This window comes from Lygodium microphyllum, chromosome 26, assembly GCF_053477565.2.
Source record: "Lygodium microphyllum isolate KBCC chromosome 26, Lygodium_microphyllum_v1.1.10, whole genome shotgun sequence".
In the NCBI taxonomy this organism is placed as follows: Eukaryota; Viridiplantae; Streptophyta; class Polypodiopsida; order Schizaeales; family Lygodiaceae; genus Lygodium; species Lygodium microphyllum.
In genome coordinates this window covers 66,059,568-66,077,350 of record NC_141160.1, presented here as the reverse complement: position 1 = coordinate 66,077,350, position 17,783 = coordinate 66,059,568, and the positions used below count along the sequence as shown (strand labels likewise).

Genomic DNA, 17,783 nt, shown 5'->3' with positions numbered 1-17,783 from the left:
CCCTTAGTGAAAAGTGGAATCTTGCATTAATTCTCACATGATGAGTGAAAGCATCGAACAACATCCTCCTTATGGCCCTGCTGATGAACTACTTGCATGGTATTTTAGAGATTAGGCTGCTTTCTAGAATCAAGCTACTTATACATTATCATCCTCTAATGAAGATGGTGATAGTATAGTAGATGATTTTATCCCAATCAATCCACATAGAGCCAATGCTCCTCTAGACACATTGTTACAAGCTCTATTGAATGCACATGAATCTACTGTAAGTACTCTATTAAAGACTCTTCGTGCGAATAGAACTACTAAATCTAGTGGTGCTATCAATGCTTCTTTTTTCTATTCAAAGACTTCATATATAAATTTCTATAAGAAGATTGGAGTCCGTGAAAAAGTTGCTCCTTTCCAATCTGGTCCATTGATGGCAAATCTCCAGAAGAGATTAAGTTGTTGATCTATATGATGTACGCCTATGTTGGCCAGAATGGACAAACCTTAGACAAGCCGCATTGACATCCTTAATGCCATGATATATGGTTTTGTTGGTGGTTTGAAACAATAGTGGATATCGATACATCCGCATGTCAAATTAGCCATTGTCCAACATCAAGATCCATTGCAGTTCTTCTTTGAATTACTCCTTGGTGAATTAGTAGGAAATAAGCTTACTGTATGAAAGTTTGGGAGCTCACGACAATAGCATGAAAGAACACGTGATATGTTCTTTTTCAGAACCCATTTCCTTGTATTGTAAGCAAAAAATGAAGAATGATAATAGAGATTTCTCAGACAGTGTGGGACAAATAATACAAATCATAAAAGAAGTATGTCAATATAAAAAAATGACAATGCTCAATAAAAAATTCTCAGTCAGTTTGTAAGTCTGTTACAAAATATGAAGTTGATTTTGGTTGCAAACAATGTGCTTGTTCATCAAATAGCACTTATGGCAATTATAACCGAAATCCCTATTATCGCTCTTTTTGCTATCACAGGGATAGATGCTATCGTTATTTCAACAGACAAGACAGACAAGAATCTCAAGATTATCATTCCCGAAGACATCGAATACATTCTTACAAGAGTGGTAGTGGCAAATCCCAACGGCACAGACCCTCTCACTCTTCCAACAAGAATTCTTTTCAGAAGAATTTTAGCCCTCAAGAAAAGAAAAAGGATTTGAAATGTTACTTGTGTGGTAGTTCTTCTCACTTGGCTAATAATTGCCCAAATAAGAAAAGTAACCTAATACTGCTGCTAAGGTAAATTTGCATTATCTTAGTGAAGCCTCTTCAAGTGACAGTGACTATTCTGGCTATTCGGATGGTTCTATCAGTCTTAGTGAGTCAGATAGTGATACTTCTTGGTATACTGTTGGCTCTCATTCCAAAACCAATTTCAACTCAGCCATTGAGTTTGTGATTGACTTAGAAGAAGATGATGCTTTGAGAGACGATGAAATGCTGTATACTGAATCCAGTCTAGACAGCCCCATTTCAGAAGTCTGAAACGTATTAGATGATCATTCGGTTCATTTTGATACCTTTATGTCGGTCAGTGCACATTCTGTTCATTTTTCTGGCAAAAAGGATAAAGTCTTTCTTGGTGCTACTACATCTACTGGTACTCCTTCTCACAGGCATAAAGACAAATATAAAAAATCAGAATTTGATGATGACAATGATTCATCTAAAGAAACAGGTTCCTTAGATAAGAAGGCTAAATATAAAATGCTTAAAGAATTTTTCAACAACCCTTATGACTTACCAAAGCCAGGTACTTTAAGTTTCGAAACTAAAGGAAAAGCTAATATGTTCATGCCACATAACTTGGAATAGATGCACCATCCAAGGACAACAACCCAATTGCTACAATCACTCTCAGCTACTTCACACTCAACTCAAAAAGGAATGGAAATGCTTCAAGCATTTACTGAAATGCAATAGGAACTACACTCCTTGTACAAAGTATTCAAAAGAATCCTCAGAGGACAAATATAGCTAGCACAAGGAACGACAACTATCCTATCATATCTTCAAAGTCAAACCCTAGGATCAGAAATTTCTGTTAAGCGAGTCAATCAAATAAGGTTGTCCGAAGCAAAGGTACACAAGGTTAATGTTCTTACGACAGGTGGTCCAATTCCTATGATTTATGTACAATTGAAAAACATGCCTCAATTCTCTTTGTATGTAGATGCTCTTTTAGATACTGGTTTTAGTTTGACTATAGCACTTATTCTCTCCAAATTGTATAAAGATAACTAGTCCTATTATAGTGGAGTTGTCAAATAAAAAAAAGGTGACACTAATCATGTTACACAAGCATATTTACAGCTAGGACATATCGAAGTGAAGAAGGATTCTTCAACTCCAGTGTGCTATGCTCACGATACATCGCAAGCACCTTTATCTTTACCTTGAAGAATGTGACAGTTGATGTAGCTTTGTGGACCACCCTCTTCACCCACTTGAGTTTCCCAATGTCCTCAATGAGCAAGTCCAAACAATAACTTGCACATGGAGTCCACACAGTCGTAGGAAACTCGGCCTCAAGCAAACGGCCCATGGGTCGACAATTGATGCATTGTCGGTAACGACTTGCACCACATTTGAGGGGCCCACCTACAATCACAATTTACAAATTACAAGTTATGTATAAACCTCTTGCCGGTATCTACGGCCTGCAAAAAGTAAGTGCCGACTGGATATGAGACGAGTATGTCGATGATGTCCAGTTTCTTACGATCACTCCATCCGTCGGTGAGAATGGAGCAACCATATTTTATCCATGCGGCCCGAATAGGATCAAGGGCTCTATCAATCCTCTCCTCTTCATCAATCTTTCTCGTTCTCATGTCGTTGTATGTGACACCGGTCTATCCTTCACATGGATCCACATTGGCAATGGCTTTTATCATCTTCTTCCATTGCTCTTGCTTTAGGACATTGAATGCAAGATTGCACTCAATCACCGTGCGTGTAATTTCAATGTCCGCAAGTCGTCGCCTTTCTCTAAGAAAGGCAACCGATCCACATACATGACCGGGAGCTTGAGAGAGAGACGATTGTCTCTCTGGCACCCCATGAGCATCCACTCTTTGTCTTTTACCGGGGCGCGATGTGGATGTGGAGCCCCCACCACCAATGGTACAGGCCTCTCCTGCATCGGTTGAATATACGCCCACATTGGATGTTTCCTCATTAGTAGGCATAGGAGTTGGTGATGATAAGTCACTTTCTTCTCCTCTTGTGGATTTCCCTCTCATCTTGGCGAGAATCTCCTTCGCAATGTTTTGAGGGATCTCCTTGCATGGAGCAACTTGCCCCCTTGTCTTGGAAAGATGTTGGAGAAGTCGAGTTGCACCACTTGTGTAGTGCTTCTCACAATACTTGCATGTTCAATGGTGGGAGTTGGACTTCTTTGTGTCTCTCTCCACATGGATCGCATGCAAATTGAAGGCCTCGTGCTTCTCATGAGTCATGGTATCGATGACGAATAAAGAGGCCAGAGAGAGAGAGAGAGAGAGAGAGAGAGAGAGAGAGAGAGAGAGAGAGAGAGAGAGATGCGTGAGTCTCGACTCTTGAAACTTGAGTCTTGCAAGTTGAAAGGGAGAGAGACTCCAAAGGCTGGAGGGTTGGGGTAAAGTTGAAAGAGCAAGAGTGGGAGATGAGAATGGCAAATGCTTTGATAGGGTGTGGGATAGAGGGGATGGGAGATGAGATTCGAGAATGGAAACTGCTTCGATAGGGTGCGGAAAAGAGAGGGTGAGAGGTGAGATTCGAGAATGACAAATCACAAGTCCATTCAAGAATCAAGATCCAAGAGAGGGAGATGAGAATGATAACTTGTAAGTGCTTGTTGAATTGGTGTGGAAGCATGGAGGAGAGGAGCACCTTTTGTAGATGAGAGAAGGGTCAAAGTTCAAAGAGTTAAAGAGAGAGAGGGGTCAACGGTCAAAGAGAGAGTTGCAAGCTAGAAGGAATCCAAAGAGAGGGTTACAAGCTAGAAGGAATCCAAAGAGGAGCACCTTTTGCATGGTTGGAATTTAGAAAAGAGGGTGGGATGAGATATCCAAGGCTTCCCACCCCCCCAAAAAGTGCAACAATGCAAGAAACATGGGAAACGCGGGACGTGGGGGCGTAGGAAACACAGAACGAGGACGTGCAGGCCAGGTGGCTCAAATAGGCATGTTTTAATGTACGAATTCGTACCATACGGTACTGTACGGATAGTACCGTACGGACTGTTCGTATGTTGTACGGAGGCAACTATGGTAAAGAAGAAATCCAAACACTAACTACTAGATAAAGGTTTTATAGAAGCTATAAACTTCCCTTGGGCATGCCAAGATTTCTATGTCATGAGAACAAAAAAGAGAAACGAAAAGAATGGTCATTAACTACAAGCCATTAAATGTCTCTCTCATTGGCCATGGACATCCTATTCCGTTCAAGGATCTCTTGATCAAGAAACTGAAGAAAGCTAACATTTTCAGCAAGTTTGACTTGAAATTAGGATTCTACAGCTTCCTCTCAAGCAAGAAGATATGTATAAAATAGGGTTTTGTGTTTCTCAAGGGCATTACCAATGGACGGTACTACCATTTGGCATCAAAACAACACCAACTTGCTTTCAAGGGTTGATTGATTCAGTGTTTTTCAAATTTTTCTTTTGTTTAGTTTATATTGATGATCTTTTGGTGTTCTTAGAAACCATAAAATAACACATTGATAAGCTTTATTAGTTTGCCAAGGCCGTAGAAGATGCATGTATGGTGCTATCCCCTACAAAATCTATCATGTTCACTACTTCTGTTGAGTTTTTGGGGTTAGAGATTCAACATGGTATCATCAAGTTGCAAGAACATGTGTTAACTAAGGTTTTGGAAGTGCTAGATGAATTGCCAAACTGCCAAGCAACTTCAACAACTCCTTGGTTAGCTAAATTGGTTGAACTCTGCTACTCCCAATTAAGTGGTATACTCAAAAGATCTATATCCTCTACTAAGAAAAGGACAGTTTAAGTGGAAACCTCTCCATACTTTAGCTGTTCTAAATATTAAAAATTTAATCCGCTATTTACTACTACTCAAGGTGGGGTGCTTGTTTATGTGAAGAAGATATTTCCATTTCTCCACCTACCATACACATTTGCCGATATGGGTCCGGTATTTTCAACAAGACTCAACAAAACTACCCCTCGTATCAAAGAGAAATCTTGGCAATGATAAAAGCTATTAAAGCTTTTCGTGTATTTGTAGAATTTGTCCCTTTCACTATAAGGATAGATCTCCAGGATGTGCCAAGTTACCTCACTAAAAAAACACTGATTGAAATTGGCAACAACAGATTGTTAAGGTGGTTTCTCTTTTTTGATGTCCTTGATGTAACTTTTCAAGATATTCTGGGCGTATACAACACGGTGGCAGACCTTTTGTCACACCAACCACCTTGATCCACCTACAGTTGTATGTCTTTTATTTTTTGTACAATATTCCATGCGCACTATGTGCTAGCAAGCACGCACTAAAAGATGCACTCTCATACTTCACTAAAACTCAATGATTGTTTCCACTATTAAGAGCCTATAACCACCCGTTGTATCTCATTTGAGAGGAGCAAGTGAGCTTTCTAGCACTCAATCTTCAATCTTTGTATCCTCTCTAAGCTCTCTTATCAGCCTTGTAACACTTAATAAGCTAATATATTTCGCAATTCTCCTATCTGCTGTCTCTCAAAGTAACGTTCCGTGTTAATTCTTTGCCTTCCTGTCTCTATGTTCTCGCTTTTGCCATGCTCTCCGTGTTTAGTATCATCGTGGATGAGGCACACCCTAGCTCCAAATGGATACTACCAGATATTGGTGTAGCACACATATATGGTGAGAATCGGATCTTTAAGTTCAAGGCTTCTACTGTGTATATTGAAGATCAGGGTATCTTAACAGTGGGAGATACTTTAGCAGAAGACCAGCATATCAATCTCTTGTCTCTAGTGCTTCCCAAAATTCAAAAACATCAATAGAAAAAAATTATCATATTTGCACTTAGGATACATAGCCATAGGCATAATCCCTTTGTTTCGTAGAGGTCTTAATATCTCTTGCATGGTTGCAATATTAGACACTAGACATGTTGAGCTTATGGATATGATTGTAGACGCAGTTGTTTCGCCCTTATCCAATGGACTCATTTTCTTTGAGCTTCGCCCAAATTATGTGATTGCCATGGATGACCCTTATTTGCATGAATTACTTATGCTTCATATTAGGACAATGGGTTTACAAATGAAAGTATCTTCTGCACATTTAGCAATACAATATCATATGGTATTTTGAGTAGTAGAAGGAATGAATTTCTCTAAAGACAGAGGTTAGACAATAATTATGAAGTCTGATGAGAGTACACATATTTATTCCAGATTGTGTAAATTGGTTCGAAATAGAACTTCCTTGTGAGTGGCAATTAGATATTGCATCTCTTAGGAAAAAAGAACTTCCATGAGTAATCAAAGTCCAAAATATAAAAGGCAACACCCTTCATCTTCCTTAATGTATGGCTCCAGAAGTTGAAGAAGAAAAGGCATCTCAGAAGCTTCTTGTGCCCATGCAACCTCAACTCAGGATTTCACCATCGCATAGAGCAAATGTCTTGAAGTTCCAAACACAACCTTGTGATCATGCTAATATCATACATGAGATCTGTCAGCATTGCAAGAAATTGATAGAGCAGACTTCCTCCTCAATTGTGAATGTTATTCAAGAGTTTGAGTATGAAAATAACTAGTACAAAGCCACCCCTTACTTGCGACCACAAGACGTTGCTTCCTGGACAACTGAATTGCAAGCTTCAAATTGGACACCTCTAGCCCTTACAGGTCTTATAGAAAAGGTAGACAATTTACAACAAGTGTGTGATAATATTGTAATCTTATGTCAACAATTGGTAAAAGCTCAAATCCAACCACAACAATCAATTGGAGTTGCTTTTTCCTCTACAAATGGTGCTCCATCAACACTCGTGCCAGTCTCTCCTTTTTCCACTATCATTGATGGAACACTCTTTCCACAAGAAGGTTACAGAAAGGTTGGAGTTCATATTTCTCCTCTTCTTCACCAGGTTCTCTCAATATGTATCAAGTTGTTCCTGTTTCTACCAAGGGCAAAGGTAAAATAATTATTGTTTTTGAACATGGAAAAAGCAAAATACATGAAGGAACTTCTACTTCCTATGATGTGCCTTCTACTTCTTATGATTTGCTTGACTTGAATGTAGAACCTCAAGATTCTACTAACTCCGATGACCTTGATGCTATTTTTAAGGAGTTACAATAGATAATTTACACTATCAACAAAGAGAACATATTTATTTTGAATAGGTCCACATGATAAACAAATCCTTTTCACACACACACACACACACGCACGCACGCACGCACGCACGCACGCACGCACGCACATGTTTATTTGTATCTTGTGTGCACGCATGCGTGCATGTGTGCTAAAGCCTATTGTTGGGTTGTGGGTTTTGGTGCTATTTTTAATGAGGATATTTTTTAATGCTTGGTTAGGTACGGTCATTGGAAGGGTTTTTGTTGCAACGATGGCGCAGACAAGGTTTGGCTCCAATTAATCATAAGCTAGTTTCTATTGATGACTACAATATTGTAAAAGACCCCAAATCACATTGTGGATCCTAGTGTATCATCAAATGCATGCATCATTTAGTTGGATTTTCTTAGAGTTGTGAGGACATACATATCCTTACAATTGTAATGAATATTAAGGGAAGTTAACTTCTCGATTTCCTAATTGTAATAGTTTGGTAGTAGCTAAAGAAATCGAGTGCAATTGGCCAATTGCTTTATGAGATTGTGTGAGGATGCTTTTTGCATACAAATCAAGGGCATGTAGTATGGCAGCAAACATTCCAACTAGCTACATAACTTTAATAGTTTATCAATGACATGGAAATCATGTTAAATGTGTCATCATTGTGACATGAGTTATCACCACCCCATAATTGTAGCATTAGATGTGAATACCACATCCTTGCCTCTTGTTTCTTTCCAAGCAATCAATTTTGTTGATTTATTGTGTACGAACTCTTGTAAGTGTACACACAGAATGATAAATAAACATTTTCTTGGTTTGTGGGTGGTGATGTGCTCATGACCATATAGAAATATTTCATATAGTATACCTAGTGTCAAGTGTGCGGGTTGCAACACACCATGTTAAGAACATACGAATGGTTTGATTGCTTTTTATAGAGCTTGAAAGGTAGTTGCCAAATGCGATACAAGAATCTAGAACTCCAAGGCAACCATAGATATGTTGACAATGGGTTTTGCAACTAGAAGCCATATTTGAAAATTTCTCAAGCTTTAGTTCTACCAAGTCTAAAACATATCCAAACTATCACGTTACACCTACCTATGGCAAAATGCTTGGGGCCTAATGTTTGGACATGATGAAAAAATTAGGCCACGAGCATTTCATAATAAGTAGGCATGATGTAATAGTTTAGATATGTGGGTCCACATAGGTATTGTTGTAAGGATGTTAATATGGTTGCTACTTGAAAAAAAAACAAAAGGACGTTATGCCTTGCTATACTTAGTGCTAGATTGTCTTGTGTGATTTATAATGTATTAAGATAATTTGAATTGAGTACATTTAAAAATCTAAGATATACGTCTTTTTTATAGATGTATAATGTTCAAGCATTTCAAAGTCTCAAATGTGAAGTATTTGAGCTAACCTTCCAATACAATTGCTATTGTTTGTATGAAGAAACAAGGGTTGCTACTAATGCACCATAACACTTTTTTTTGCGGGGCAATTATTTTACAAGATTTTCATACGATCATCAATGTGAGCCAAAGCATAATATACCCCATGCTGAGCTTATACAGAAGAGCCATATAATTACTGTAATGAAGGAGACCTAACTAATCTAACTAAGAGAGAGAAGAGAGAGAACAGATGGCTGTCCAGGAGTAACTAACGTGCTGTCCAAGTCAGGATGGCTGGAAAAAAACAGCCATAACTTCCTCTAGGAAACTTCGATTGGGGCAAGTGAGGGGTCGTCGCAGAACCCTTGAGGTGTATTTTCAGCCCATGTATGGGAAGTGGGGCTGAAAATGTGTCAGGACCAAAACTGGTGCAAAACAGTTGGCTGTCTAGAAGCAGACTGTAGCTCAAAACAGGGGTCAAGTGTGGTTAAGTTCCAGCCAATACGGCCTCCTTGAGGTGTGGAAACTCATCCAAGATAGAGGCCGGGCGCCAAGAAGCTTCCTCTATTGGTAGGCCTTGCCATTTGATTAAGTATTCATGAATAGAATGGATACAGAGTTGATTTTCATGTTGCCCAATGACCGCTTCGGGAATATATTGAATAAGGCCCTCCTCATCCATGGGGGTAGCTCCTCTACATAATCTTTGGGAGTGCCAATGAAGGGTTTCAATTGGCTCACATGGAAGACATTATGGATCTTAGTAGTAGGAGGGAATTGGAGACGGTAGGCCAATTCCCCAACCTTCTTAATGATTGTGTAGGGCCCATAGTAGCGGTGTGCCAACTTGTTGCAAGAACCATCCTTGAGTGTAGCATAACGGGACTTGGGGACCTTGAGGAGTACCAATTTATCCTCTTGAAAGTCAAGGGGTCTCCTTTTTGCATCAACATAGAGCTTCATGTGCTCTTGAGCCCTTTTGAGATTTGTCTTGCATTGTTGAAGTAAAGCTTGCATGCGGTCCAACTCTTCTTTTCCAAGGCGGTTGAGCTTTTCATTGAAGATCACGATGGGGAGGGGCACTCGATAACCATACAATGCTTCGAAGGGGGAGACCCCAATGCTCGACTGAGTGGAGTAGTTGTAAGAAAATTCAGCCAAATGCAGCCATAATCCCAAGAATTCTACACATCATGACAAAGATGCCGCAAATAAGTCTTAAGCCACTTGTTGACTCGCTCAGTTTGCCCATCCGTTTGGGGATGATAGGCTGTAGATGGAGCTAATTTGGTTTCCATGGAGCTAAAAACTGTCTGCCAAAACTGACTCATAAATTTGGTGTCTCGATCATGTACTATGATGCGGGGCAAGCCATGCAACTTAAATACATGCTCATAAATTGAGTGGCAACTTGAGATGCTGTAAACTGAGATTTTGTAGGGATAAAATGGGCTGCTTTAGTGAGCCGGTCAACTACCACATAGATACTATTCCAACCCTTCTTGGTTGTAGGTAAACCGGTGATGAAATCCATGGTAATGTGGGTCCATTTGCCTTCGGGAATAGGCAAGGGTTGCAATAATCCACCTGGTTTAAGAGTGCTATCCTTATGTTGTTGACAAGGCACACATCTAGACACGAAGTCTTTAACATCTCGTCATAGGCCTTTCCAATGAAAGCTTTTTGAAATGCGGTCATATGTTTTGAACACCCCTAAGTGGCTAGCAATCAGTGAAGAATGCATCTCTTCAAGTATCCTTTGGGTAAAAGGAGAGGCATGGGGAATCACGATACGGCCATGGATCCAAATGAGGCCATTGTTGAGCTGATATTGAGAGTTGTCATCCATAACACCTTGCCGTAATTTCTGAAAAAGAGGGTTGAATTCAGCGTCAAGCAAGTAAGCCTCTTGGAGCTCTTCAATCCAATCATGGAGTTCACTGATAGATGAAACCTTGCATGTCGACATGCGAGAGAGTGCATAAGCCACTATATTGTCCTTGCCACGGGTGGGTGATCTCAAAGTCATAGTTCTGCAGTGTAGCTACCCATCTACGTTGTTTGGGAGTGAGGTTGGGCTGAGTCAAGAAGTATTCGAGCACATGGTGGTCACTTTTCACCTTAAATTTACTGCTATACAAGTAGTGGTGCCACTTTTTGATAGCATGAATGACTGCCAACATCTCCTGATCATAGACATGCAACTCTCTCTTTATCATCCAATTTCCGGCTCTCAAAGGCTATTATACCATGTTCTTGCAGCAAGACTACACTAATACCCTATCCACTAGCATCACACTGAATGGTAAATTCCTTTGAAAAGTCGAGGCATACGAGGATGGTGGTTGAAGTGAGCAATTCTTTCAGCTGTTGAAAATTGCGATTAGCCAAAGCATCCCAAAAGGCCTCTTTTTTCAGCCTGTCAGTTAATGGTGCTACAATTGTGGCATAATGGCGAATAAATCTTCGATTAAAAGAGGAGAGGCCAAGAAAACCACGCAAGGAGGTAGTGGTAGTGGGTGTGGGTCAATCTCGAACACACTACACTTTCTTAGGGTTAGCTTGGATGCCTTTCTCACTGACAATGTATCCCAAGTACTCAACCTCCGTTTGCATGAAAACACACTTGCTTTCCTTGACAAATAACCAGTGCTCTCTTAGTATATCAAAAATTTGTCTGACATGCTTTAAATGCTCATGTAGTGACTTGCTGTAAATGAGTATATCATCAAAGAATACCAACACAAACTGAAAAATTCATGGCTGCAATATTTTGTTCATTAGGCTCTGAAATGTGGCAGGGGCATTAGTGAGCCTAAACGACATGACAAGGAAATGGTACAAGCCACGGTCAGTCCACAAGGCTGTCTTAACTTCATCACCCACTCTTATTCTGATTTGGTGGTAGCCTGATCGCAAATCAATCTTGGTGAAGTAGCATGCTCCCTTGAGCTCATCAAGCAAGTCATCGATTCGAGGGATGGGGTATCTATTTTTGACGGTGATCTTATTGAGATCACGGTAGTCAATGCACAATTGGAAGGATCCATCTTCTTCTTAACCAATAGAACTGGGGAGGCATAATGGGAAGAGCTTCAGTGAGCTCCTTGACTTGTTTAGCTACTTCCTCTAACTCACATTTAGAGAGCCGGTATATGGGGGTTTATTGATGGACTTGGCATGGGGCTCCAAGCCAATTGGGTGATCCACTGATCTCTCAGGTGGGAGAGTGGTGGGGGGTTGCAATAGGTCCTCATATTCAACCAAAAGTGCTTTTACTACTGCATTTTGCTTCCCTAAAGTGTGCTGGTCATCAATATCCTTATGCAAATGCAAGACAAAGATCTGTGAGCGTTTCTTGAATTTCTTTTTGAGTTGTCTTGCTGTTATAAGCTAAAAATCTGCAATTTCTTTGATCGCATCCAAATGTACAAGGTGCCCATGCATTAAAACTCCATATACAGCTGAGAGAAGTCCATAGAGATTTTTTCCAACTGTTGCAGCCAATCACAACCTAAAACAACATCCACGGGGCCCATATCAAGGGTAATTAAGTCCACCTTGGTTGCATAATTTTCAGCCAACCTGAGAGACACTTGTGTGCATACATGGGTGCTTATTTTCTCACTTCCATTGGCCACTTGAACCTTAAGAGGTTGCTGTAATTTAGTAGGAATACATGTCAAACAGGCAAGAGTCGATTTATTCACAAAATTGTGTGTGCTGCCACTATCTATAAGAATGTATACATTCTTGCCATCAATGTTACCATGTACCTGCAGGGTGTTCGGGCTCCTAGAGCCAGTCCATGCATCCATGGAGATTGAGCAAGCTGATATAGTGGTAAGTGTGGGGTGCAAAGGGTCATGCTATTAAACTTGACAATGGCGTTCTTAAATGGGCATTTGGATGCATGATCAACCGTGTACTTATCCCCACATTTAAAGCACAAGCCCTTAGCCTTGCGATCCTTGACAACCTCGGGAGGGATGAATTTTTGATCATTAGAATTGAAGCCATTTCGTGTCTTATTTTTAGCATACTTTGGGTCACTTTTGGAAGGGGGTGCTCTCCCAAAACTGCCATATTTTCTTTCAGCATTAGAAGTGGGGTAGGTGGGGATTTTGGGGCTGCCATTCCTTGCATTGTTGCTATGGTAATTACCAGCATATGGGGGCTGCCTAATAGGGTATCTTTGCTGTCCTGAAATTGGCTGCATGCCCTGATTGCGACGGTATTTTTGACCATACTGTTCAGCCAATTCTATGGCTGCAAACAAAGTGGCTGGCTTTTGAGCCATTACATCAGCTGAAAGATGTGCATCTAGCCCATAAATGTATTTATGCAATTTGGCCTTATCACTGACGGTCTTTACATACATGGATAGGTTCATAAACTGGTTGGTATACTCCCTCACAGTGAGATTTCGCTGATCAAACTGATACCATTGCTTAACCAAACGCTCTTTCTCTACCGGGGAGACAAAAACTTGGACCATATGCATCTTGAAATCTTTCCAATCATGAAACTGCTGGTTTTCTCTTTGAATAAATCTCCACTATGTGTGGGCAAAATCCTGCAGGTGAAGGGAGGCAAAAATAATCTTTGCCTCATCGGTACGGGAAAAAATGAGAAAATAGGCTTCCAATTTAGAGGTTCATTTCTCTAATTCAGCCGGGGATGAGGACTGCCCATTAAACTTAGCAAACACAATCTTGTCATGTAGCTCATTTGGGCCTTGCTGTCCATGTATGCCATGTGCTACATGCTGCCCATGTATGTTGTGCTGCCCATACATGCCTTGCTGTCCAAATCTTGGTTGTCCAAAATTTCCATGTGGGCCATGCTGCCCATGCATTACATGAGGACCAAATTGGACATTAGGACCTTGCTGTCCAAAATGACCATGTTGCCCATGCATTAAATGCGAACCGGGCTGAACATTGGGCCTTGCTGCCCAAAATTGCCATGTGCATGTTGCCCATGTACACCTTGCATTCCATGCTACCCAAAATTTGCATTAGGTCCTTGTTGGCCATTCCCATGAGTATGCATATAGCTTCCATTACGGGGGAGTTACTGTCCCAAGGATGGGCTTGAAGGGTTCGTAATGGGGGAGGGAAGGATGGGCTCATCATGTCGAGTGGAGGGCTCTCCCGTCTCATAAGTGCTATGGGGAAAGCCATGGGTGCCACCAAAACCTTGTGGGCTACGCCTGGTCTCCAAGGAAGGAGGGCGGTTGGTCTCACGAGGAGGAACATGCTCCTTGGGCTGAGCCGAGGAGGGTGTGATGGCGGGGATGAGGGCGCCCATGCGCTCGATGAGTAAGTCCATCATGGGCATCATCTCGGAATGATGCTGATCTTGGCGGGTTTCCATCTCCTTGTGGCATTGTTCCAACTCTCGATGCCGGTCGGCATGATGGGTCTCATGTTGACATAGAGTATGGTTAAGCATAGCCAAGCGGTCCATCTCGGGGGCACCATCTTCAAACATGTCTTCACGATCCTCTTGGGCTGAGCTAGGATCATTCATTGAGACACGGGAGCCCCTTATTTCATGCTGGAAGTCCTCTTGGGCCTTTGCTTTTCCCTTGTGGCATGCTATCCTAAGTGCAGTCCCCTAGACCCCCTGTTACAGAAATGGCAATATCTTGAGCTAGGAAGCTCCGATCGCTGAACTTTCTGATTCAAATTAAAGCTCTCAATCCTCTCTACGAGGCTATGTGTAAATATCTATGACAGTAAATGATTAGGGCTTTGCTGTAATTGACTTTTGTGGGCTGATTGTGTAGGACTGCTGCCTATCCCACAGTACCTTTGAGCACAAAATTGGGCGTATCTCCCAAATCGTAGGGCGGGATGGGGAGATTTTTGGCTCAGATCGAAGGGGATGATGCCCTCTTCGAATTGAGCTATGGGCTCCACGCTTAGTCACACAAGAAGGCTTTGTTGTAATTGACTTTTACGGGCTAACTGTGTGGGATTGGCTGTCTGCAACACCCTACAAGAACTCCTTCAATGAGCATATATTATTCCAATGCTGAGGTGCTTATTCCAAGACATCCTGGGCCTCAATGGTGGTTCTCAATGCCACATAGAGCCATACATCATTTGCATCAATAGTTCTCTTGCTGAGACCATTTCTTGACTGCATACCCTGCCCATCACTGCATAAATCCACCATACATTTTTTGGCTTAATGATCATGAATCAAGACAAAACACGATTATGGGTTAGGAGTTAAATTCTCAGCCAATAGGAAAGAAATTTGAAGTGTGCTCAGTCATGCATGTATTTCAAGAATGTGGAGTGGGGATGGAATTCAATTGGCACTCTCAAGCTTCAAGAAGGCGTGAAATTCTTCCATCTCTCTCTCATCAAGTGGCTGAGCTCAACAATTGGATGTAAAAGAGAGACCAAAAACCGATTGACATACCTTATTCAAGCTCGAGGAAGAGTTAATGGCTGCCCTCTCCAAGAAATTTGTGGTTGCCCTTCTTCTTGTAGCACGTGGTTGTATGGGGGCCTTCAATGTCGTGTATCTTCACTTGTTGAAGCTTGTGGCTGCTCCCAAGGCTCCCGGGGGTAAGAAATTGAAGGGGCTTTAGTGTGCCATGAGCTGGGATCAACATTGATGATCTTGAAAATAAGAAGTCGATGAAGTAATGTTGTTGCAAGTGACAATCGTTACAGATCAGGGCCTGAAGATGAAATTAGCTGCCCAGGACTTGAAGCATCACACAGAGATGTGATGATGCCCTACGTGCAACTGCCAATTCCTGTTGGGCACGATGATACTCCCCATTGACAAGTTGAAGGTGTTGATGACAATCTGCAAATGATGGAGATGTTGGGGACCATCATGATGATGATCATGAATACCCAACAAGCGCCCCCAGTGTGTACAATAGCACGATTGATGGAGAGGATGCTAAAGATGCTAATGATGATGAAGATGATGACGAGCATCCTACGAACGCTCCCAAATTGACGTGGATAGAAATAAACAGAGACCAAAGATGTTGATGAAAAAGGTAATGATAAGGGTGTGGCTGCTGATGCTAATGATGAAGATGATGATAGAGGCGTGGTTGTTGCAATAAACAAAGTCACACCAGACCTATGTGTTGACGATAGCAGCAAGGCATCTAGCAGACAATGATGATGCTGATGAAGAAGATGATGGTGATGAAGAAGTCGTGGGTGCTGCAAATAATGACCTCAGGAGGCTCTAGGTAGGGCAGACAAGGCTCAAGGGTGCTCTAGATGTTGAGTATGAAGTGGGGGAAACTGTAGGACAAGCCATTCCAGTTGAGGAAGAGGGGGAAGCAAGATCTCTGCACTTCTTGAGCTGAAGGTTCCATGGCAGATTGAAGGGAGGAAGAGAGCGAAGGTTCTCTTGAAAAAGTAACTGTGCTTTTGGTATTCTCTAACTCTACTACACTCTTTTTGCCCAAAACCCTCAAGAAACTTACATGGAAATTAGTGACGACTTGCCAAATTTATCTTCTTACCTCCAGATGTGTCCATGGTTCTTGGGAAAGCTCCAAGAAAGGCTGCCATAGTCTTCGAGAGGGCTGACAGCTTGTGTGAGTACTCCCTGTCTACCTGTGAGAAATATGTAACTGAGATTTTCTAACTGTGAGAAACTGTAAGAATCCTAAATCTATGGGAAAGAGAAGGATCAAAGACAAAGCTCTGATACCAATTGTAATGAAGGAGACCTAACTAATCTAACTAAGAGAGAGAAGAGAGAGAAAGACTATAGAAGAAGAGGGGGAGGAGAGAGAAAGACGGAGAAGAGAGAGGAAGAGAGGAAAGAGAGAAAGAAGAAGAAGAAGCCATGAAAGCTTGTGAAGGTGAAAAGAGAGATTCTTGATAATTCCGTGATACCTCAGAATACCCTCTTACACCTTATATACCGTCAGTGTGATTGGTATGTTCCCATGCCATGTTCCCGTGTCCCCTGCTCGTTACAATTGGGTTACTCTCTCGTATTCTCTTGTTCTCTATTATTTTTGATGTATGCATACAATGCATTTCAATATTGTTATTGGCATTTGTGTTACTTCTTACTTAACACCCTTTTGGTGGCTTCGTCTTGAAATATAGATGTTATCTAGTAGCTTATGGAATATTCACAAAGCTTAATAGTCACGAGTTACACTTTTTCAGTGTGCATTGTGCAAGCATTATATGCATATGTAAAGTAAATGCTAGGAATCAAGAAAAGTCGAGTTTAATTCCATGGACATAAACTCAAGTTGAAAAAATTAGTACTAGTAGTTAAATATTTTTTAAGAGATTAAGGTGTAAAAAGTAGGTGAAACATGTAATCTAAATGTTAGGAATCAAGAGAAATTAAGAGTTTAATTCCATGGACATATAAACTCAAGTTGAAAAAAGTAGTACTATTAGTTAAATAATGTTTAGGAGATTAAGGTGTTAAAAGTAGGTGGAACCATGAGCAAGGCTTCAATAAATGAAATAACTATTTATGTTTCATTTGTTTTATTCGCGAGACTTGATAGAAGTCCAAATAGTCAAAGATACTAGCTAGAATCGAAGTAATTGTCTTTGAGCCAATTAATACTGCAATAGATTTTTGAAAAATTTGCAGGGAGTAGTTATGCAATATTTAATGTTAGGGGAAAATAGCTTGTAGTAGGACTAGGTAGAGATGATCATTGATTGAAAATTGTTCTAAAGGATAAAAACACTCCATAGTATTTAAAATATTTGTGAATTATGAGGATATATTGAGGTGTGTAAGTATACTCAAAGATGAAAGTTATTCCCAATCATTCCTTGGGGCTATGGAGCTAGTGGGCAATGACTTGAAATCTTGACCATCAAGGTGTGAGTTCCTGCCTTTATATGCATCCCTTCAGTGCTATGGGTTAGGTAATGTTTTGGTACAATTCGGTTGGCTTGCACTTCTCATGAGAACTTTCTTTGGAGACATGATTTGTAGTTTGTTTTGAAATATGAGATTCTAAAATTGTTATAGTGGGTTTCTTGAGGATTGAAGATTTTAATT

At 40.9% G+C, this 17,783-nt stretch overlaps 1 protein-coding gene across 2 annotated transcripts in view; it reads left to right on the top strand.

Annotated features, from left to right (window-relative positions):
* Nucleotides 1-8,068, top strand: part of LOC148013351 (haloacid dehalogenase (HAD) superfamily protein) — an 87,959-nt gene extending 79,891 nt beyond the window's left edge. The window contains exon 5 of one of the 2 annotated variants that reach the window (XM_087668004.1): nt 7,575-8,068. In XM_087668004.1, the coding sequence (XP_087524130.1) occupies nt 7,575-7,703 (129 nt within the window). In that variant the 3' untranslated portion in view covers nt 7,704-8,068. Of the gene's footprint in view, nt 1-998; nt 1,180-7,574 lie in introns of those variants that run through there. The other variant, XM_087668005.1, reaches the window with a different exon arrangement.
* Nucleotides 8,069-17,783: the final 9,715 nt, after the last annotated feature.